This window comes from Macaca thibetana, chromosome 20 (assembly GCF_024542745.1).
Source record: "Macaca thibetana thibetana isolate TM-01 chromosome 20, ASM2454274v1, whole genome shotgun sequence".
Classification (NCBI taxonomy): Eukaryota; Metazoa; Chordata; class Mammalia; order Primates; family Cercopithecidae; genus Macaca; species Macaca thibetana.
The window spans coordinates 44690129-44715015 of record NC_065597.1 but is presented as its reverse complement, the minus strand read 5'-3'; the positions used below and the strand labels follow the sequence as shown (position 1 = coordinate 44715015).

The 24887-nt window shown below is 37.6% G+C and overlaps 1 protein-coding gene across 1 annotated transcript in view; it reads right to left on the bottom strand.

The window, feature by feature from the left end:
• The window catches only part of ITFG1 (integrin alpha FG-GAP repeat containing 1), a 292961-nt gene that overhangs the window by 179232 nt on the left and 88842 nt on the right, over positions 1–24887 (bottom strand). Inside the window, exons 7-8 of the mRNA XM_050773867.1 lie at positions 22590–22654; positions 13100–13181 (exon numbers count right to left, since the gene is read on the bottom strand). Of these exons, the coding sequence (XP_050629824.1) occupies positions 13100–13181; positions 22590–22654 (147 nt within the window). The remainder of the gene's footprint in view (positions 1–13099; positions 13182–22589; positions 22655–24887) is intronic.

Here is a 24887-nt window from a genome sequence, read left to right as displayed (position 1 = left end):
CAAAACAACAGGCCAATGTCGCTGATAAATATAGATCAAAAATTCCTCAACAAAGCACTGGTAAACCAAATTCAACAACACATTAAAGAATCACCACGATCAACTGTGATTTATCCCAGAGGCATAAGAATGGTTCAATACACACAAATCAATGAATCAGACTGACAATATTAACAGAACAAAGGACAAAAACCATATGGTCATTCAATAGATGAAGAAAAAGCATTTGACAGAATTCAGTATCCCTTTGTCATAAAACCTTTCAACAAATTAGACATAGCAGGTATGTACCTCAACACAATAAAAACCATATATGATGAACCTACAGCTAACATCATGATTGAAAAGGAAAAAGTTGAAAGAAAACTTTTCCCCTAAGATGTGGAAGAAGACAAAGATGCCCAGTTTCACCACTTCTATTAAAAGAAAATACTGGAAATCTTAGCCAGAGCAATTGGGTGAAAGACAGATATTAAAAGACATTCAAATTGGAAAGGAGGCAGTCAAACCATTCTTGTTTGCAGATGACATGATCTTATACAACCCTAGACTCCACCAAAAAAAAAAAAAAACCTTTTAGAACTAATAAATGAATTCAGTAAAGGTGCAGGATACAAATCAACATGCAAAAATCAGTAGCATTTCTATACACAATAATAAACTATCTGAAAAAGAAATCAAGAAAAAAAATTCCCACTTACAATAGTTACAAATAAGATACTGAGAATAAACCTAAGGAGGTGAAAGATCTTTATAATAAAACTATAAAATTGATGAAAGAAATTGAATCGGATACAAATAATGAAAAGATACCCTGTGTTCATGAATTGGAAGAATTTATAAATGTAACCGAAGGAATATGGTTAAAATGACCACACTACCCAAAGCAATCTACAGATTCACTGCAATCCCTATCAAAATACCAATGCCATTCTTTACAATAGTAGGGAAAGAAATCCTAAAGTTTGTGCGGAACAACAACAGACTTTGAATAGCCAAAGGAATCTTAAAATGACCACACTACCCAAAGCAATCTACAGATTCACTGCAATCCCTATCAAAATACCAATGACATTCTTCACAATAGTAGGGAAAGAAATCCTAAAGTTTGTGTGGAACAACAACAGACTTTGAATAGCCAAAGGAATCTTAAGCAAAAAGAATAAAGCTGGGGGCACCAGAATACCTTACTTTAAAACATCCTACAAAGCTATGGTAATCAATACAGCATGATACTGGCACAAAAACAGAAACATAGACCAATAGAACAGAATATGAATCCATGCATCTACAGCCAACTGATCTTTCACAAAGGTACCAAGAACACACACTGGGGAAAGGACAGTTTCTTCAATAAATAGTGTTGGGAAAATTGGATTTCTACATGCAGAAGAATGAAAGTCAACCCCCATTTCTCATCATATTAAAAAAAATCAATTCAAAATGGATTAAAGACTTAAAGGTAGGACTCAGAACTCTGAAACTACTAAAAAAATACATAGGGGAAATACTTCATGACACTGGTCTCACCAAGGATTTTTAAAAATAAGATCTCAAAAGCACAGGCAACAAAAGCAAAAGTAGGCAAATGAGATTACAGGATTACAGCAAACTAAAAAGCTTCTGCACAGCAAAGGAAACAAGTAAGAGTGATGAGACAACCTAAAAAATGGAAAAAGATATTTGCGATCTACACATCTGACAAAGTGTTAATATCAGAATTCATAAGGAACCCAAACAATTCAATAGCAAAAAAAATTCTGATTAAAAAATGGGCAAAAGACTTGAATGGACATTTCTCAAAAGACAACACAGAAATGGACAATAAGTACATGAAAAAATGCTCGACATCATGAATCATCAGAAAATGCAAATCAAAATCACAATGCGACATCACCTCACTCTAGCTAGAACAGCTATTATGAAAAACGATAACAAGTGTTGGTGAAGAACTGGAGAACAGGGAACCCTGACATATTGTTGGTGGGAATGTAAATTAGTACAGCCATTATGTAAAACAGTATGGAGTTTCCTCAAAAATAATTACAAATAGAACTAACATATGATTCAGCAATCCTACTACTGGGTATATAGCTAAAGGAAATGAAATCAGTATTTCAAGAGATATCTACATCCCTATGTTTATTAGAGCACTATTCACAATAGCCAAAAAGGAAACAACCAGAGTCCATCAAATGTATGAATGGATTAAAAAAAAAAATGTGGTATGTATATACATACAATGATTTATCGTTTGGACATGAAAAGGAATGTAGTCCTGTCATTTATGACAACATGGATGAACCTGCAGGTCATTATGTCAAGTGAAATAAGCCAGACACAGAAAATAAATACCATATGAATTCACTCATATGTGGAATCTAAAAAAGTAGATCTTATAGAAGTAGAGAGAATAGTGATTATCAGAGGCTGGGGAGAGGATATGGATAGAGTCTGGTCAAAGGGCACAAAGCTACAGTTAAGATTGGCAGAATACTTTCTGGTGTTCTGTTGCAAAGTAGGTGACTATAGTTAACTGTGATGTATTGTTTTATTTCATAATAGCTAAAAGAGATTAATTTTGAAAGTTCTCACCACAAAGAAATGAAGTTTGAGGTGATAGATTTGCTAATTACTCTGACTTGATCATTATACAATGTATACATGTATTGAAACATCACATTGTATCCCACAAATATGTATAATTATTACATGTCAACTAAAAATTTACAAAAACCTACAAAAATTTATATTCTGAAAGCCTGTTTTATTCCAACAGAAATCAATTTTAAATGAATTTTATATCAAAATCACTACTGTTGGGTTTGTTTTTTTTTCTGGAATCCATAAACACTATATATTCTAGAATTACAGATATTTATAATCATATTTTTGAGATGGATGACTTGGGAGAGTGGTCAAAGAGTATAAAAGTTCTAAAAATAATACGCGAAAAACAGGGAGCAGATGGAGAAGATTCACTATCAAAATACATGGTTCTAAAAGCAAACAGCATATTCTAGTGGGTCACACTGTTGGTGACCATTATTGAACATGATAACATATTTTAAAATGTAAACTAATGCAGATGAAGAAGGAGTGGATAGTGTTTAAGGATGCAGCTTGTGAGACAGAGCCAAGGATCATGTCCCCGCTCTGCCACTTCCTCCCTAGCTATGTGCCCTTGGTCAAGTTTCTTGTTTCTTAACCTCTCTGAACTCCTATAACCACATTCTATAATGTGGCTGAATAATATTGTTCACCTCAGAAAGGTTTGGAAAGATTACTTGAGATAAATGTAAAATATTTCCTATAAAATTGTTTCTGCCAAAAATAACTATTTTTAAGCATTATGAAACAGAAGCAAAGAGACATCTGCAATACACAAAACTTGTAAATCCTTTCAATGTCACTGATTAACAAAAACTTGAAAGCTTTCTCTTGATTGAATTCAACATACATTAGTTACAGAGGGTGATGTGATGACAGGCAGGGGCTAGTTAAATACAGAGAATGTCCACTTGTCTGTGTGTAACAAGGACTAAAAGGGAACTGTCTTGCTACTGGGGAACAGAACAGGAAAACAGGATTGCTTTGTGAGAGAGACGAAGGGAACGGATTGCTGTGAATAAGTGATAAGTAGTAAAGGGTACTTTCACCCATTCAGTCACTATCCATCCATCATCCACCATGCATTATCCACCATCCATTCAACCCATCAATCCATTATTCAGCTCTTTAATGGGTTAAGGTTAAGCACAGAAAAGCTGTGTGCATGCCTACATCCAAGAAGCACAATTGTGACTTTGCTTATCAATGAATGGGGCATTTACACAGAGTGAAAATGTGGAGTTGCAGAGGGGAAAATACAGGGTTGAAATGGAAGTCAGACGAGTTTGAAAATAGGGCAGGATATTTTCTGCCTAGGGATGGCACTAGGCTCTTCATAATGAGCTTCTATGCCACTCTGACTCATGGCAGGGAATTCCTCTCAGGTGTAATGTGCTACAGAGAAATAAATCTCACCACCTTTTGGTCCTTCCTAGGTATATGTATCTGTAAAGGTCTAACAATAGCCAAGTTGTCTGCAATAATCACTTTCATAGTACTGTTGCAATAAAAAAATGAAGAGCTATGCATAGTTAACAGAACAGTTTCATGGGGTGCTCCATTTATCATAGATCAATTATACTAACTAGGGTAGGCTTAGAGTGACAAATATTCCAATTAATTTGTGGGTTATATTAGAAAGTATTAAACATACCATCTATTAAATTACAAAATATCAATATAATAATGTAAAATACAACATTATCCCATAGCATTTTTAAGTACGTTAAATTAAATATTGAAAAGGCTAAGTATACATTCATAATACCATGCATCATAAAAAAAATTAAATGCGGCCGGGTGCAGTGGCTTACGTCTGTAATCACAGCACTTTGGGAGGCAGAGGTGGGCGGATCACAAGATCAGGAGATCGACACCATCCTGGCTAACACGATGAAACCCCGTCTCTACTAAAAATACAAAAAAATTAGCCGGGCGTGGTGGCGGGCACCTGTAGTCTCAGCTACTTGGGAGGCCGAGGCAAGAGAATGGCATGAACACGGGAGGCAGAGCTTTCAGTGAGCCGAGATCATGGCACTGCACTCCAGCCTGGGCCACAGAGCAAGACTCCGTCTCAAAAAAAAAAACAACAAAACTGAAAAAAGTTAAATGTGCAGTACAGTCTTGAGAATACAATATGTCAGAGGTATATTTAGGAAAAAAACACTCTTACCTAGAAAGGCAAGAATTTATTATATTCATACCCGTACAAAATGGCTTCAGGGATATAGAGTCCTAGTTTTTCCTCATACTTGTATACCTTAAAAGAAACTAATATAGCCTAGTCTGCTTTAGATGTTGAATATGTATAAAGTCAAGACTATGAAGCAGCCATTTTATAATTTTTACATAAATTATAATTTCCAATCAAAATGCATTCAAAATATTTATCAGAATCACATCTGGCATCCATGTCTCACCAAGATAGATGTCTCAGAGAAGTCTGCTACAAAGTAGAAACTCAGAAACTAATCACTTTTGCTGTGGTAACTATTGCACTGCAATCATCACAGACATGGATTGAAAAGGAAATACTAATGAACTGGGTTCATTATTTGTTTGAAAGAGTATTGCAAATATTAGAAGAGTACTCTAAGAACACCTCACCACTTTGGGTGCTTTATGGCAATGAGTGCACATAAAATATTTGTTTTACCAAAAATTTCTAATAGCATTTTCTTTTTTTGATGGGATAGGGGCAGAGCAGGCTGAGGGAGACAAAGGTCCTACAGGTTAGAGGGAGAACTGCTTAAACTGGTTATGATGACTTCAAATACATGGAAACAGAAGTGGCACTATAAAAAAAAAAGGATATTAAGAAGCTGTGCAAATACAGTTGTCCATTTAAATGCTAAATAATAGTAAATACTGTAGATAATGTATGTTGTTATCTACTGGTCAGAACTTATGAATTAGAAAATGTAAACAGGAAGGCTAAGAATTAACAATGTATAAGGATCCAGGATGTCTCCTACTGAAATCAGCACCCATGCATTTTAGATTCAGAACAATTTTTAATCACTTAACTTTAATAAAAATAAGTAAAAGTAATGATATGTTACTCTTTATCATACGAATGACTCTCAGAAGTTTTGGTTTAGGATTATAGTTGAAGGTCTTAAGACATCCTAAACTTGAGCTCAATTCTTAAAAACCATTTATAATATTTTAAAATTTTCAATGTTGATACTGAATAGTTAATATCCAATTGAATAGAGTATTTTTCATTTAATTAAATAATTCATTTAAAATTATTCATTAGTATTTATAATGTGACTGGCACTGCTATAGGCTTGAGAGAGACAATGGTGGACAAAACACACCAATGGAGTTCTGGTGAGGGCACATGAGTGGAATGAACACCAAGTGAGCAAGAGTCTGTAATGGAGAAAAACAAAGCAGGAAAGTGGGGCAGAAGTGCTGGGGGTAGGGTTTACAGTTTTACATAGCGTGGTCAGGGAAAGCCTCCAGGAGACGGTGATGTGGCAAAACCAGAAGGTGGTATGGGGTTGAGTCATGAGGAATATCATGCAGAGGGATAAGCAAGGGCAAAGGCCTCAGGAGGGACAATTTGCAGACCACCAAGAAGGCAGTGTGACTGGAGCACAGGTGCATTTATAATGTTAGAAAGAAAGGCAGGACGCTTTGGACACGCACTCCTTCATTTATCCATTATTTGTCTTCTAAATGGCAGTTAAACAAGGACATGCTAATATCCAACTCTGTGTCTCTCCAGAGCTTGTATCTCCCATATGTATTTCGTTTTGTCTTCTAATAGACATCTCAAACTTAACATGTCCCAAACAGAACTATCAATTAACAGAACTCCGGAGTTCCTCTTCCTACTCCTTTCCTATCTCATCAAATGGCGCTGAGTTGTTCAAACCAAAAATCTAGAAATCATTCTTCTTTTTCTCTTCCCTCCAACATCTAATCCACCAGCATTTCCTGTTAACTTTGTCTCCAGTATGTCCTAAATAAGACTACTTCTATCCATTTCTGGGTGGTTTCCCTGGTCCAAGTCACCATAGCTTTTCCCTCTTAACTAGTCTCCTTGAAGTTTCCAATTACATGTAGAATAAAATCCAAACTCCTTGTTACCTTTGTCCACAAAGCACTACAAGACCTGGCCAAGTGCCAGCCTTTTTATTTTTATTTTTTATTTTTTTGAGATGGAGTCTCACTTTGTCACCCAGGCTGGAGTGCAGTGGCGCGATCTCGGCTCACTGCAAGCTCCGCCTCCTGGGTTCACACCATTCTCCTGCCTCAGCCTCCCTGGCAGCTGGGACTACAGGCGTATGCCACCACGCCGGGCTAATTTTTTGTATTTTTAGTAGAGACGGGATTTCACTGTGGTCTCGATCTCCTGACCTCGTGATCCGCCTGCCTCGGCCTCCCAAGTGCTGGGATTACAGGTGTGAGCCACCGTGCCCGGCCTTGCCAGCCCTCTTTTTGTTCCTTGAACATCAAGCTTATTTTTGCCTTAGAATCTTCACTTATGTGTTCCCTCTGCATGGAGCATTTTCCCCAAAAACCTTCTACAACTTCATTCAAGTCTCAGATCAGATATAACCTCCAATGAGCTACCTAAAATAGCCCTTCTCATTTCCTATGATAGCCCTTTGTTTAATTCCCTCAGAGCTCTTACCACTTTCTTACAATTCCTTATTAATTTAATTGTTTTTGTCTTTCTTCCCTCAATAGAATTTAAACTTCATGAGAACAGGGTTTTTGTATGCTTGAGGCTTGGCTATATGCCAAGCACCGAATACACAGCCAGTCCAAAGAGTAAGAACTCTAAAACTATTTTTTGAATTCATTAACCAACGCCTTGTACACAATAGAAATATTTCATTATAAAACAGAAAGGAAACTAAATGGAAGAAAAATGAATTGCTCCACAATTTTAAAGAATAAACAGACTGAACTATTTGATTGAATCCTGTGTATGTACCATACAATTCAAAGAAAATGAAAGTATTATAATGCAGCACTTATGTCTAATTTGCCCATATTACACATATTAAAGTACTCTATATTTGTATTTACTTGATAATTTCTGACTAGTAAGGATAGTGCTATGGAATAGTAGTACATTTAAGAAAGAATATCTGCAACTTCAAACACTTTGCTGCTTTATTGATTTTTGACTAGTGTTCAATGTCCCTTTTTAATGAAAAAGGGGCTACTTAACAAAAGCGCAGCCAATTTTCAACTATAAGAAACAAACAAACAAACACACAAAGTGTGCCATTAATGTAAGACTGTGGACCAAAAGCCAATCTTAAATGACTTACATAATAAGACCAAGTACAGAAAGCACAGTACCCAGAATTTTCTGCTTTCTAGCTTCTTTTGTAATATAATTGTCACCTATTTGAAGGCATTTGACTTTTAAAATTCTTTTGTGAGAGAGAATATGAACATTCAATTACCAATTAGCATTCAGACTAAATATAAAATTTACATTTCCATACACGGCTCATCCGATTTACTTTCCAGATCAAACATGAACAAGAAACAATTTTAATTTGTCAGATGGTTACTGAATACACCTAGCCATGAAACAAAGGGAGCCTAATTGCTATAAATGCTTTGAAATCAGCTCTACGATGGTTAATTTAGAATTAACATCTGAATCTTTACCAAATATTATAAGACTTCACAAAACAACTTTAATGTGGGGTGTCCCTGCCTTTCTCCTTTACTAAATGTCATTGATTACTGTGCTAGGTACTGGGTGTACTCAATTGAATCATATTTGGGGTTAACCATCAATGAGACTATCTTTAAGTTGTTCAAGATTTTCCAGTATGTTTATAACTTTCACGAATGACAGTTTTCCATTTTCATTAGCTCCTTTATTTTTTATAGGATTATCTAGATCTGACTGACAATTCCAAGTCCCAATTCATCATGCCCAGTATTCTCCCTTTACTTGAAGAAAGTGTGATCTCCTTCTGAAGATGTGATACACAGCAGTTAGCATGAGATCTATATAATTTATAAATAAATTTATATGACATTTACAATAATTCAATCTATAAAAAATGATGACATTCTGTATAAGGTTTCTGTTTTTCCTTCAGTTTTATAGCTTTTATTGATTTCCACTACATCTAGTATTATATACAAAATTGATACCCATTTTCTCTAAGTCTAATTTCTATTGACTTTTTGTCCTATATAATTTAATAAGAGATAACACCTTATTTATAGGAACTCTAGATTTTGATATTCAGAGCCTACGTAGAAAGAGACTCAAGATTAACATACAGTTTAAAAGGATGATATAGTAGGGCAAGACAGAAAACATGTCTTCTAGAAGATACACCTTCCTTGATGATTTCTTAGCTATGAGAGACATTTATGGGTTGCAGATGTTCCAAATATGAGACTAGAGCTCAGAACCTCATCTGACACTTACCAGTAGCAGCAAGTATTTATTGGGTAATTTCTATGACTCAGGGACTGCTGTAAGAATTCTGCAAATGATAACTTTTGGGCCACTAATACACTGCTAAAATGAAAATCGAAAGGTCTTTTTTTGGTCTTCTTTCGCATTATATTTTAATACATGCCGATGGTTTCTGACCACCTTTTAGCACCCATTTTTCTCCCTCCTTAGCCCTCTGTCCACCTCCATTTTACACCTTCTTCTTTGGAGGGCTCATCTCAGTCTTGACCCCTTCCCTCTTAAAGGGCTCTCACAACTGCCTTGGCTTTTTCCCTCAGCTTAGGTCTGCTAAATGTGATGGTTTTGTTGTCTTTACAGCATGATTAATGTGATAAATTTAAAGTGTTTCAGTACCTAATTCAGCTCTCTCTCCTGATTTACCTCTTTGTGAATGGTATTGCCCTTCTTTGGGTTATTCAGAGTCAGTTTTTTACTTTTTACTCTCTCTAGTGTCAAACCAATCAGAAATTTACTAATTCCCTCCACATACTGATGTAGTTCAGCTCCGGCTCGCACCATCTCATGCCCTGACCTGTCTCCTGAATGGTTTCCACCTTTAGAAAATACTGTATTTTAAGACTGTTTAAATCTGCTTCTCTTTTAACATCAAAATCTCAGGCACCTCAGAGGTTCTAATAATCTTCCTCTGAACTCCTACTGCATGCTCAAGAAGCATTACATTATGCATATCCCACCAGACCAGAAGATTTTGTTCAACTTTACTCTCTGAAGTTAATAAAAAAGGTATTAACAGATCAAAATTGTTCCACTACTTCCCATCACTTCTACAGAATAAAATCAACATTTGTTCATCTGTTATTCATTTGGTAATCCAATGGGTTCCCAGGCCATTTATTATGCTTCTATATTTTTACAGAAACTGTCGATTCAACCCAAAGTGATTTATTCACTAGTCACTAACCAAACCATTTTTATATCTCCACATATTTTAAGCAAACCTTAGATTTGTTTCAAAGTCCAGTACAAAATCTCACCACTTCCATGAGACTTTTGTACCCTTTCTCAGCTTAAGATGATCTATGTTGCTGCAAGACTTAGCACTTTTTCCATGGCATTAATTTCATAATCAACAATGAAATGCAGTTTGGTTTCTCTTATATCGTGGCAGCTTGTTGCTTTACTCTTGTATTTTTTTTTTTAACATATTCATATTCTGTCTTCCCCAATGGACCCTCCCTCCTTCCCTCCTTCCCTCCCTCCCTTCCTTCCTTCCTGGGTTGGAGTGCAGTGGCACGATCACTGTTCACTGCAACCTCTGCCTCCCAGGCTCAAGTGATCCTCTCACATCAGTCTCCTGAATAGCTAGGACCACAGGCTTGTGCCATCATGCCCAGCTAATTTTTTTGTATTTTTGGTAGAGACGGGGTTTCATCATGTTGCCCAGGCTGGTCTCAAACTCCTGAGCTCAAGTGATCCTCCCGCCTCAGCCTCCCAAAGTGTTGGGATTACAGGTGTGAGTCACTGCAACAGGCCTGTAAAATTCCTAAAGGCAAAGACTTTACCTTTAAAATCAGTTTTCTTACATAGTATTCAGCACAATATTTAAAGCATAATAGAAATTCAATGTTTTTCTCAGAGGTCTAACTTTTGCATTTTATTTGGTGTTAAAGACCCTGTGAAACTACATAACCTCTTCTTTCATTCTTAAAAAAAATTTTTTTTAGAGATGAGGTCTCACTTGTGTTGGCCACGCTAGAGTGCAGTGGCTCGACCACAGCTCACTGCAGCCTTGACCTCCTGTGCTCAAGCAATTCTCCTGCCTCAGTCCGAGAAGCTGAGACTACAGGTACAAACCACCACACCAAGCCATACATGACCTTTTCTAAATGAGTCGTTCATGCCACTCAAAAAATAGTATCAATTTTACATGAACTCAAAAGTTCTAAGATAAAAATTCTAACACTTTTTTACTCAGCAGTAAGTATATACTTTGGTTTCTTTCTTGCCATTGTTGACTACTACTTCTCTATAATTTACTTTTTCACTATTAAATTAACATATTATTCTAGCCACATAACAAAACTTGGAAAATAGGGAATACGCTACTTTAACAAAACCATTATTACCCTTTGGCTGTGTTTCTTTCTAGTCTTCTCTCTTTTTTTTTGACAAGTGAGCTGGGAGCCTTTAAACACTTCACTTTGGTTCAGACTTCTTGTCACGTACATCATTTATTTAAGCATGTGCACTCTTTATCAACTGAACGGTAAATTTCTGGAATCATGCTGACTTCCTGGCTGTCAGTCACTTCCCTTGTTTTGGTTCAAATGAAGTAGGTGGAAAGGAAGACAGAGGGCTGGATGCAATTCACAAACGCATTCAAATGTACACTTTTCACAGGAAGAAAGCATATTTTCGATATGTTAATATTCATATTTTTGGACCCAGCAGTCTTTTTTGCCAATATTCAACTAAAATGCCAATGTGTGATATTTATTAAAAGTGTACTAATACATTAAAAAAGCTTACTGATAAACTACCGAAAACTAATAGAAACAGGGAGCAATAGTTATGTTTCTTAATCTGACTGTGTCTTATAATCTGCATATCTTAAAAACACTAATGTGTAAATGTTTATGTTTATCAAAATTGTAAAACATCCTCAAAGCTACTAATAATTTTGTTAAAAGTAGGGCATGTTATGATATAAAACACACGATCACAAAAGATGTAACTTTAATTTGGAGTTTTTTTAACCAGGAGTTAAGGGGGTCAGAGACATCTCTGCACTCCCTGAGAATTAGATAGCACATATATACCTTTTTCCTAAAGAGAGACTTGCAGAGAGAGCTGCTATTAATCTAGCTAATCAAACTAGTCAGCAAATTCCAAAAAATAATGTCATGTGCTCTATCACTTGACTATTGGCATTAAAAGCTGTAAAGGCAATAGAAATTTACTCAAAATTAACATAATATTCAATATAAAGATTCAGGTTAAAATTTCCATGATATGACATTATCAAAACTCCTGATGTAGCCGTGTCAGGACACATCCATATGACACTGAACAGTGAGTTGTTTTAGTCAGCTGCATAAAGAGCAGCGGAGGCAACAAGAACAAAAAGCAGGTAAGTCCAATGAACAGACTCAAACTACAATTTGAGATGAGGTTCCACTAGGTTGCCCAGGATAGTCTTGAACTCCTGAGCTCAAAGAGTCCTACCAAGTAGCTTGGGCTACAGGCGAGAGCCACTGTATCCAGCTCAAACTCTAACTTCCTGTGCTCTTGCTATAAGCCTCTCACTGTGCTTTATTTACATTGTGCTGTTCATAATAGCCTTTAGAGGTGGATATTATTGTCATTTCCACTTTATATATGAGGAAACTCAGGTATCTGAACATGGTGATGTCTCATCTACATGTTGAGGAAAGCCTACGGTGTTTACTGGCATAATGAAGGATCGGCGGGACGGGAACAAGCACTGAACAGCTTTTAGGTAGGGGTCACCCAGACCACTTTCCCATCTAATATAATTACTTTGACAAATGATAAAAAGAGCCACACGTGCTTTGGAAGTTCCTGACCAATGTGAACTTAATTGTGCAGAATCTTACAGAAAACAGAAATTCATATGTCCTCTTTTGGGTAATTCATAATAGATATTACTCTGCTTTAAAATTAAGTTGTAAATAAAAATGGCTTTTAGTACTGGTTTTAAGAGGTCAGATTAACTCCTTCACTTCTATTTGTTCCATATGTTGGATATACATGAAGAATTTATGGTAATTAATACCTGGTATTCTTTAGAAAAAGTCTCAGTAGATTTTCTTGTTTTGCATATTACTTCTGCAAACAGTATTAAACTATTTTTTAAATACATCATAAATTTCTCCTTATTTCATTAAGGAATTGACATGTCATGTACCGTACTATTATAGAATAGGCATCTTTTGAAGCTATAATAGTTATTTCCTGCTATGGGGAATTAATATAAATAGATCAAAAAGAGGGAGAGAATTGGAAAGGCAAAAGCCTTTTTTTTTTTTTTTTTTTTTAACCAAATCTTACCAAAGTCTGCAAATGCTGACTGTCCAACCACCATCATATTTTGAGGTTTTTCCAATATAGTACTGACAGAGAAGTTTCCATCCTGTTAAATGAAGAAAACTTTGAATTAGACCATCTTAGTCCACTCATTTGTTAAATGTAAAACAAAGCATTCTAACTGAACTAGGGAAATAAGTAACTTCAGGATTTTGTTGTGTTGCACAAAAATTATTCCAATCTCCTGTTCCACTTTTATTTTGAAGCAAAGGAAACTCCTGTGCGTTGAAGAAGAAAATATGAATCTGGTATGCTTTCCTTGCTGTCGATTCTGGTATCTTTTACCATTTCATCATCATAATTTCAGAGAGTAATAATTTCAAGTACTGTGGAAGCCTTTGGAAATACAAAGAATTATAAAACTAGTTCCTACCCTCAAAGAGCTTACAGTCATTTGGGAGATAGAATACAAGTCAGAAAGAAAGCTTTTCTGACGGTAACACATAAACAGTATAAGTATAAAGACATGTTTTGCAGATTTTAAGGGAAGAAGATTCTTTTGGGAACAATTTAGAAAAGATATTGAAATGAGAGGAGAATTCCATTGATCCTTAAAGTGCCAATCCATCATCAACTCAAGTTTACGTTTCAATTAGAAGGGAAGCAAAGGATTACAACAGCAGCCACATGCTGACTGAGAAGCAGGGGTGCCTAAGCTAAACAGAAAAGGAGAGCTTATTAGCGATCCTCTATTTCACTCACTCTTTCCAAACAAAAACAGCACACATCTGACTACCAAAAACAACACACATTTCTTTAAATTATTGTCTTTCCCTTCTATAATTTTAGATTATTACACAAGAAAAAGAAATCAAAACAATGAATTTGAAATTTTGAGCTCTCAGGTTTGTACAGAGTTCTTATCACTGACCTCTCTATTTTCTGTTTGAGATACTGACTCTGATTCCTACATACTGTATACAGGATATCTGTATACTTTAAAATGAGTTTTTCCTCCTTTGTTCCTCTAAGGATACTGTAGATCTGCCTGAGTGAAAAAACGAGCACTGGTTTTCTCCCTTATGCTCTCACACAAGAATCAACAGACATAAGACTTCTGTGACTACATGTGGGGGATTTTTCCCCGCTATAAACAAGCAATCATTTCTGCAGTGGATATCACCTGGCAGTCCTCTAATTCCACACGTTGAGGGCTCAGTCCCCCAAATTATCCTAGACACCAGTACCCCACGTTATTTGGACCTCCAGTATTTCTGCCTGACCAGCTTCAAGTTGGGACTCACACCACCTACTCTTTGGATTCACAGCTGGAGTGGCTCGCAGAACTCTGGGAAACATGTTTACTGAGGATATTATAGGGGGTATTATAGAGGATATTACAAAGGATACAGATGAAGAGATGAGTAGGGCGAGGTACGGAAGGGTCACAGAGCTTCCATGCCCTCTCTGGGCACTCCACCCTCCAGGAACTTCCCCACCTGTTCAGCTATCAGGAAGCTCTCAGAACCTAGTTCTTTTAGGTTTTTAAGACGGCTTCATTATGTAGGCATGATTGGTGAAACCGCTGGCCACTAGTGGTTACTTTAACCTTCAGACTCTCACCCGTCCCTGGAGGTTGTGGGGAGGGGCTAACAGTCCCACTCCTCTAATTATGTATTGGTCATTCTGGTGACCAGCCACATTCTGAAGTTATTTTGGGGTTGCCATCTACCATTCAACTCATTAGCATACAAAAAGACATCCCTTTGGCGATTCTAGGTCTTTCAGAAGTTGTATGTTAGGAAATGGGGACTAACACCAAATATGTATTTCATAATATCACAATCTGCAAGTCGGTTTCTTAAGAAATCATTGCTGATCTTTACAGAGAAATGCACTGCTATAATAAAAGCACAAAACCCAAATGCTTGAGGACCATGAGTAAGGAAATAAGATTTTTCTTGTGACAAGCAATGTTCCAACCACTTTAACACTCCATTATCCCTGTGCAGAAACATGTTTCCCCTCCTATTATTAAATCATCTGATGTACTTTTCAATGATTTTCTACAGACATCTTATTTAGTAAGGGTATTAAGCCTTAGGCTTTCCCTCCAGTCTTACCTGGAACCTGAAACTGCATTAGAGATGTGTCAAAGTTGCCAAATCCCTAGCTGAACTGTCAAGTGCTTTTGCATTTTAGAAAGATCACAGCATTGGCTGGGCGCGGTGGCTCACACCTGCAATCCCAGCACTTTGGGAGGCTGAGGCAGGCAGATCACTTGAGGTAAGGAGTTTGAGACCAGCTGACCAACATGATGAAACCCCATCTCTACTAAAAATACAAAAAAAATTAGCTGGGTATGGTAGTGCACACCTGTAATCCCAGCTACTAGGGAGGCTGAGGCAGGAGAATCATGTGAACCTGGGAGGTGGAGCGAGCAAGTGAGCCAAGACTGAGTCATTGTATTCCAGCCTGGGTGACAGAGCGAGACTCCATCTCAAAAAAAAAAAAAAAAAAAAAAAAAAAAAAAGGAAAGACAGATCACAGCACAGCACTGTGTAGAGTGTATACAGTGTTTCATGAATGAATGGAAAAATCTCTCTTAAAATATATCAGCCTCCTATGAGATAAAGCTGAATGTCAACTCAATATACTAAATGGAAGTGAACAAATTACCCCACTGAAGGTCTATTAATTTTGGTAAATATATCTAGAATTATATGGATATAACCTCATGATTTATCTCCATCAAGAAACATTGAAGTAACAGCCTTCCATGTCTTCTAAGATGCCACTTTTACACTGAACATCAATAGAAGAGCAATGCCCACTTCTAATTGCTGGAGGAAAAGAATACATTCTGACCACAGTGAGAGTAAGCAGAACACATTATACATATGACAGAGTTGGGGGAAAAGACAACACTTTATTAGACAACTTTTCCATTATTATCATTACTCGTTCTTTACTTTGCTTAGCAGTATAGACATATATAACTTCATTTGCATTCAGATTACTTACATATTTAATATGTAACAAAATGATTTAATAAACTGCATCATCAATATATTTTATCTCAATAGATAACACATTTTAAAGTGTAGCACAACTACACTCATTTTCAAAGATGAAGCTGCTCTGTTGCTATTAATGAGGGAAGAGAAAGATGATAAATACTGTTTTCCATTTTGTACATATTCTGGGAGAACAGTCTGGTGCAAAGAACACCAGACTTGGAGGAAGGTGAGGTGAGTTCCAGTCCTGCTTTCATTGAAAAGTTATGTCACTTTGGGATAGCCACTCACTGTTCTAGGCTTCAGTTCTTCAGTTGTTAGAAGGGGTTAAATGTACTGTCTACTTGCAGGGTTCTGGAGAGGTCAAATGGAATGAAAGATAACAAAGTGTTCTGCAAAATGCAACGTATCAGGCACCTACATGGTACTGTCATAATGGCAGTCCTGTGCTTATGATTTGCAAGTACTTTTTTCACAGGCTGCCATTTGGTCCTCATTTACTCCATGGTCTGACTCTCTTTTTTACTTTTGGATTGGAATCTCCACCTATTTGTATATTTATATTCTTTAGTATGAGAGTAATTTTGCTATGAAACAAACAACATTACTTTTTTTTACACTGTGCTATTTTTTAAAAACTGATAAATAATAATTATACATACTCATGGGGCACAGAGTGATGTTGTGATACTTGTAATGTATAGTGATTGGATAAGGGTTATTAGCATATCCATCATCTCAAACATTTATCATTTCTTCCTATTCAGAATACTCAATATCCTCCTTTTTTTTTTGAGATGGAGTCTTGCTGTGTCGCCCAGGCTGGAGTGCAGTGGCACAATCTCGACTCACTGCAAGCTCCGTTTCCCGGGTTCATGCCATTCTCCTGCCTCAGCCTCCTGAATAGCTGGGACTACACGCACCTGCCACCACACCCAGCTAATTTTTTTGTGTTTTCAGTGGGGATGGGGTTTCACTGTGTTAGCCAGGACGGTCTCGATCTCCTGACCTCATGATCTCCCTGCCTTGGCCTCCCAAGGTGCTGGGATTACAGACGTGAGCCACCATGCCCAGCCTCAATATCCTCAATCTAATAGTGGCAGGAGACAGACAAATTCCTAGGCAGATAGGGATGGGTCCCCAGTGAAACCCCACCTTCAAACCAAAGAAAAACTAAAGCCTGAATCCAAGCAGCCAGTTTCGGGTAAAGTCCCCGACCAGAGTGAGAACTTCCTTGATGCCTCTTAGACAATAAAATGGTGCTTTTTCCAGGCCGCCATGGACCAATCAACATGCACTCCCCCATTCTGAGCCCATAAAAACCCCAGACTCAGCTACATGTGGGGATTCCCTGCCTTTGGGTAGGGGCTGCACACTTCAGGTCCCCTCTCCGCTGAGAGCTATTCTGTTGCTAAATAAAACTCTTCTTCACCTTGCTCAATCTCTGGTTGCCCACTGTAACACCCTCTTTAGGGCCCTGCAGTTGCTGGTGTCTCCAAATTTTTCAGGCACCACCATGCTCCCCTCATCCAAACTCTGGCACCTAAGTCAGAAGCTGCTTGTGGTACGCCTGGTTGTGCCTCAGCCTTGCATGGAGTCGGTGCCTGGAGCAGCTGCCCTGCACTCACTTGCTCATACACTCCTCATCACGCTGTGCCTGGCTTGCCCACAGTGGGTGTGAGACTAGGGCTGGTAGCGTCAGCCAAGCACAACCTGCCAGGTCGCATGGGCAGAGCCAGCCCAGCGGTTGTAAGTGAAACTTGAGCAGAGGCCCCACCAGCGGTGGAGGTCTCTAGCTGGCGAAGTGGCACTGAAAAAATCCTGTGTCGATTTCCAGTCAATTCCAGTTATTTGAAACTATATATTATTGTTAACCGCAGTCATCCTGTCAACTGCAGTGCTATGGAAGACTAGAAATTATTCCCAGTTAGCTGCAATTTTGTATCCTTTGACTGCAGCATTTTTTTTACTGTGGTGTTCTTACCGATCTGCACTGTTTCCCTGCAATCGAAAATTCAACGAACTCACTAGGGGCTCTATTGCAGCCATCTCTTTACGTTTTCTTTTCCAAGTTGGTTTCTGGAATTATTGTGTACTAATTTCAATGACTTAAGGGTAGAAGGTTTAGAAACAGATTTCCTAGTTCAACTCTCAGCTCCACTGTTTGCTAGCCATGAGGCAGGAATAAGTTAGTCCTTCTTTAAGCATTCCTTGACTTACTAAAAAATGTATTTTTACAAGGATTTTGAGGATTAAGGAGATAATCCATATAAAATGCTCAGTATAGTGCCTAGCACACAGCATGCATTTAGTTAACGTTAGTAATAGTGTGGTAGTAGTAGGAACACTAGTAGTAACTACTGCTACCACAACTACCAAAACCACTGAAGCAGTTAACCCACACCTGTTGACAAGGAGACTCTCTCCCATTTTCTGCTTGAATTCCAACCAAAAGTGTCATGTGGTAGCAAGTAGCCTTTCATGGATGACTACCAATGCTTTGGCTTTCATGTTTAATATTTAATGTTAAAATTGCCATATTTATAAAGGTAAAAACTGACCATGAAGCAGTAATGACGACTGCATGTTCCCATCTTTATTCATGTAAAGCAATGGTTCTCAACTGAGGCAATTTTAGTCCCCTGAGAACATTTGGCAATGTCTGCAGACATTCTTGATTGTCACAACTGGGAGGTGGTTACTATGAACTAGTGAGAAGAGGTCAGCGATACTGCTAAACAACCGACAATGCACAAGACAGTTCTTCACAGAAAGAATTATCTGGCTCAAAATGGTGACAGTGCCAAGGCTGAAAAATTCTGACATAAAGGGTGTCCAAGGATCTGGTTTTGCCATTCTTAACTCTTTCTTCATGACACTTATCTACTTTCTTCCTTGAGTTCTGTTCCTGCATTTCCAACCACTTCGTTGTCTCTGTTTTTTGCTTTTTTAAAAATAATTTTAATATAGAGATGAGGTCTTGCTGTCGTTCAGGCTGGAGTGCAGTGGTGCAATCATAGCTCACTGCAGCCTCAAACTCTTGGGCTCAAGCAATCCTCCTGCTTCAGCCTCCTGAGTAGCTGGGAGACATGTCTCTATTCTAAAATAATTTTTTTCCTGCCCCCAAATTAGTTACTTCTTTTGTATTTTTCTATTTCTCTCTCTTTTTAAAAAATTTTTTTGAGATGGAGTCTTGCTCTATTGCCCAGGCTGGAATGCAATGGCATGATCTCACTGCAACCTCTGCCTCTCAGGTTCAAGCGATTCTTCTGCCTCAGTCTCCCAAGTGGCTGGGATTACAGGCATGTGCCACCACACCTAGCTAATTTTTGTATTTTTAGAAGAGATGGGGTTTCACCAGCTGGCCAGCCTGGTCTTGAACTCCCAACCTCCAATGATCTGCCTGCCTCAGCCCCCCTAAGTGCTGGGATTACAGGTGTGAGCTACTGTGCCTGGCCTCTACTTCTCTTATTGCTCACCAGAACAAAATGTAAGTAAGCAGTGTGTTAATGGTCATCCTGTATTCTCATATCTAACCCTTCTTGTCTATTCTCAACATTTCCTTCTTTAATCATTCATCTCTTTCCCACGTTATTATAAATTCCTCCTAAATTTATTATAAACTTTAATCTCTCCACCTCCAGATGTTGCATGCTAACCTATCTGATATACAGTGGCCAATTTAATTGTAATAACGAAGGTTCTATTCATCTCATTCTCAGTCCTAAAACAATAGCTTCTCAGTAGACTTTTAAGAGATCAAATTACTTCGTTTAGAGATCAAAGCTCTTGCTGATCTTGTATAGACTAATTTTTCTAGTCTTACATTCCATTATCTCTTTTATGTTCTGGCCTAAACCAGCCACTTTCCACCATCTGGATGTATCCTGTGTCTCCTGTGCAATTCCTTGCCTGCCTTTTCCTCTTTCTTTCTCACTTCCAAATCACTAAAATCCTTTAATTCATACTAGCCATGTTGAATACCACATCTTTTTTTTTTTTTTTTTTCCCTTTTGAGACAGTTTTTTGCTCTTGTCGCCCAGGCTGGAGTGCAGTGGTGCGATCTCAGCTCACGGCAACTTCCCCCTCCTGGATTCAAGTGATTCTGCTGCCTCGGCCTCCTAAATAACTATGACTACAGGCATGCACCACTATACCAGGCTAATTTTGTACTTCCAGTAGAGAAGGGTTTTCACCATGTTGGCAAGGCTGGTCTTGAACTCTTGACCTCAGGTGATCTGGCCGCCTCAGTCTCCCAAAGTGATGGGATTACAGGTGTGAGCCACCACTCCCGGCCTAAATACCATGTCTTTCTTGAGGCCTTCACTGATAATTCTGCAACCAAATAGAAGCAACTGCTCTTTGAATTCCTGTAGCATAATGTATATATCATCATACCAGCCAGGGTCATCCATACTCACATCCCAGCTCCTAGTCTACAAGCCCTATTCACTTCTGTATCTGCCAGAGCACTACCATGGGGCTGTATAGATAACTGACTGATATGTAAAAAGATTTGTTGCAGCTTTCGTTCTTCCACTCGCTAATGTGGTTTTATAGGCTTTGAGGTTTCTTTGGCCAATTAGTATGCGACTGCAAAGTCTCTGTCCAATCTTTAATTGAAGATGATCATTCATTTTATGAAAACCACACTTTACCTATACTAGTTAATTCTGAATCTACTAATGATGAACTATTGTTACTGTGGAAACTGAGAAAGATTATCTCCTTGACCAAATTTTGGTTAGGCTCCTCTGAGAACTCTGCTTAACTTATCCCAACCACTGCCCAAGTAATTTCCCTTCCACTGACCCCCATCCTGCTCATTGGTTAAAACATCCTGATTTTCCTTGTTGTATCTGGAGGTGAGTCCAATCTCTTCCCCCTACTGCAAAACCCCACTGTAGGAGCCCTCTCAAAGAAAATCTGCCTTACGATCTTTAACAAGAGTTTAAAAATACTTTTTTTTTTAAAAGTTACTTACTGACCCGGTCACTTTATAAGAACAGTCCTTAGTCCCCATTTCCTAACAGCGAATTTATTAGTTTTCTTTAAAGAAAACAATAATAAAAGACCCAATCAAAATCGATTTTCTTCATCAAGAATCTTCTCCTATTGAGTTGCTTCACTCCATTACGTTTAATTCAGCCTAGACTGAAAGAACCTCATATACTTAAGGGTGCTTCATTATGTTCTATAGATATCCTACCTATTTATAATGAGGCTTCCCCCGACCCCCAGATACAAGTTAATCAAATACACCTCTCATTTCCTAATACTACAAGATTCATTTGTGGTAGCAATGAAAGACCACCTGCAAACAAACTTCCCCCAGCAGTGGGGACTTAATGTATGGCAGTCATAAAAATATAGCAACCATATTTCTATCATCAGAAAAACAAATATAACTACATTTTTAAAAAAAGTAGTACATTAGTCTTTTTTTGATTTAGATGTCTTACTTTCCCTTGCCCCATTAAAAAAAAAAAAAAAAGAATCAAATTGCTGAGCTTAGAAGTAGTCGGAAGCTCTGATCTCGTCCAAACAAAGCAACCCCCCATTGTAGTTTCCTTCCATGAAGAGATGTGTCATGACCAGCATCACTTACCATATTATGAGGCATGGCTAATAATGAGTCTCCTTCCATAAGTTTGTGCTTTACATTTCAAAAATTTGCTTATTTTTTATCAGCATTTTAATAAAATTTATAAAAGGTTACGGGTTTAATTTGGATTGAATAAAATACAATCAGGAGTTGCAGATGGGAAATCAACAGACCTAAAATTAAAATTCGATAAATGCCTACTGCATGTCAGGCATGATCTTCACAAAGATCCTGCGAAGCAGAGGCTCTTACGCCAATTTTCTGTGTGTGGAAAGTGGGGTTCGATACTTGGCCAATACTTCACGAATATCACTGTGATGGCCAGTTTTGTCTGGTAATTAACCCATCATATAACTCATATCAAGCTAAAAGTAAAATAAAATCATGACATCAGTTTGGGAATCTTCTACTTAACAATTTAAAAAAACAAAACAAAACCCTATTGGGAAAGATTTCTTAATCCTAGTCAACCTGGCAGTAAGTTTGGTGTTTGTTGTCTTATTTCTTTACATAAGCCTAAAGGCAAAGGGGGAAAAATTAGTCTTTCTAAAATAGTTTTTTTCATAAACCATCATGCTGACAAATTAAGTGACAGTAACCTCTCTCAACAGCTGACAGCATAGCAGGGGTCCTGTTAACATGCACATTAGGGCAGCCTGATTGGTTTAATTGGCAGTCATGCCTAAAAACCTGCAGAGGAATTGATGCTGAATGAATCACTTCCTCCAGCAATATTCAGTAGTTTTGAATGCAGCAATGCAACCAAAGGCTCTTAAAGTTTTCTATTTATTGTTGAAATCAACCAAGTGATTATTTTCATTTTATTTTCTAAAATTGTGTGCTTTTACTGAAAGCCATCATTTTAAAACGCTTCAAAGAAAAGATTTCTTACCAAATTTTCCCATATCTCAAACTGGAAGGTACTAGAGGTGGCATTCAATGTCGTCAGAAATAAATCTACAAGGGAAAATAATAAAAACGTAAAGTTTTGTAGTCTTACTGATGTGTACATTTAAAAACAGAAAAAAACTGCAATACATTAAAATAATATGATTCTACTTAAACATATTTTAAATTATATTTTAACAAGTTTCATCCCATCAAAAAAAAAAAAAAAAAAAAAAAAAAGCAGATGACCCTGTATTAAAGAAAATGTATTTAACAAGGATATTTGGTATTAGTCCTTCAAAAGCATTCCTTATTTTCCAGAATGGTTATGTGTAGCACTTTTTAAAATCGTATGCTTTTCAATCTTTTTTATTCCAGAGTGTACTATATTTTTTAAAACAGATATTCTGATCACAATCATATTTGCTTTCTCACCTTGAAAGCAACACTTACCTATATATTATAGTTTTCAGCATTATTTTAAATCACAGTATTTCACCATCCAAAAGTTTTTGCACTCATGTTAAATCAACAATAAATTATGTTTCAAATTTTCAGTAATAGAATTGTCTTCATAAATTCCAGCTAACAAAAGGTTGTTTTATTGAAAAGTACAATAATTTTAATAAAATTTCTTTGGGGAAAAAAAAAAAAAAAACAGGTTCACAGTCAAATCAAACATCCTGTTATTGCAAAGGCCTATTACTGCAAATAAATCTATTCTAGTAGCAGCATTTATTTATTTATTTATTTTATTTTTTATTTGAGACAGAGTCTCGCTCTGTCACCCAGGCAGGAGTGCAGTGGCGCGATCTCGGCTCACTGCAAGCTCAGCCTCCCACGTTCACGCCATTCTCCTGCCTCAGCCTCCCGAGTAGCTGGGACTCCAGGCGCCCATCACCACACCCAGCTAATTTTTTGTATTTTTAGTAGCGACAGGGTTTCACCGTGTTAGCCAGGATGGTTTTGATCTCCTGACCTCGTGATCTGCCTGTCTCGGCCTCCCAAAATGCTGGGATTACAGGTGTGAGCCACCGCACCTGGCCAGCAGCATTTACTATGTTTGCATCATGGCAATTTTACTTAGGGAATATATAAGGTATTAAAATGATGAGGTTGCTTATAGGAATATCAAAATAACAGTACTATTTTATGCTTTAAAACACAAATTACTGGCCAGGTGCGGTGGCTCATGCCTATAATCCCAGCACTTTGGGAAGCCAAGGCAAGAGATCAAGACCAACCTGGCCAACAGAGTGAAACCCCGTCTCTACTACAAATACAAAAATTAGCTGGGTGTGATGGCGCATGCCTATCGTCTCAGCTACTTGGGAGGCTGAGGCAAGAGAATCACTTGGACCCAGGAGGCGGAGGTCGCAGTGAGCCGAGATTCTGATCTCCAGCCTGGCGACACAGGCAGACTCCGTCTCAACAACAACAACAACAACAACAACAACAACAACAAAAAATTATTCCAGAGTAATGTGAAGGCCATAACTACTGAAAAAAAAAAAAAGGTTTTTTTTTTCCTTTATTAGATATGCTCAGAAAACGATCATTCACATTTTAATGTGTTTTCTGTAAGGGTGTCATATGAATTTGATGAAGCTAATTTATCTAATACTTGTAATAATAAAGATTTTCATGGAATCACCCAAAAGCTAAGGAATTTATTTTTATAATTAGTTGAACTCAAAACTCCTCATTCCAAGTGGAACCATTCTTTTGTCCATGTATCAAATAGCTCTGTATTTATTTCCACAACAAGGAAAACGCTTTGCCTGTGGATATACAAATGTAGTTCTCTTTGAACGTGATTTATTTACAGTTACTCATGCATTCCCAATGATGTGTTACTTCCAAAGTCATTTGACATCATTCCTTTTCTTTCAAGATGAAGGGCAAATTCCTCAGTTGTTATGTGAAGGCCACCTTACCTACCTTTCCAGCCTCAATTTTGTGCTACTCCCTCACAAGAAGATTGTGTTCAGACAGAGCGAAGTAGTCACCAGATTTTATCATGTTTTCTGACATCTGTTTGCCTCTGTACATGTCATTCCTTGTCTCTGTAGTGCCTTTCCACCTCACAGCCACCTGGTGAACGGATTCTTCAAAACGGTCTGAAATGTCCTCTTCCTTCCAGAGTTCCTTCCTCTCCCTAGACTAATAGCTTTCCCACCACTGTTATTCTCCTGTGCTACCTCTGTCATGGCGGTGATTACAACCTACCATGGTATTCTGGCTTCACATCTGTCTGTCGGCTCTCTGAGGGCAGGAATCATGCCTAACAAATTTTTCTATC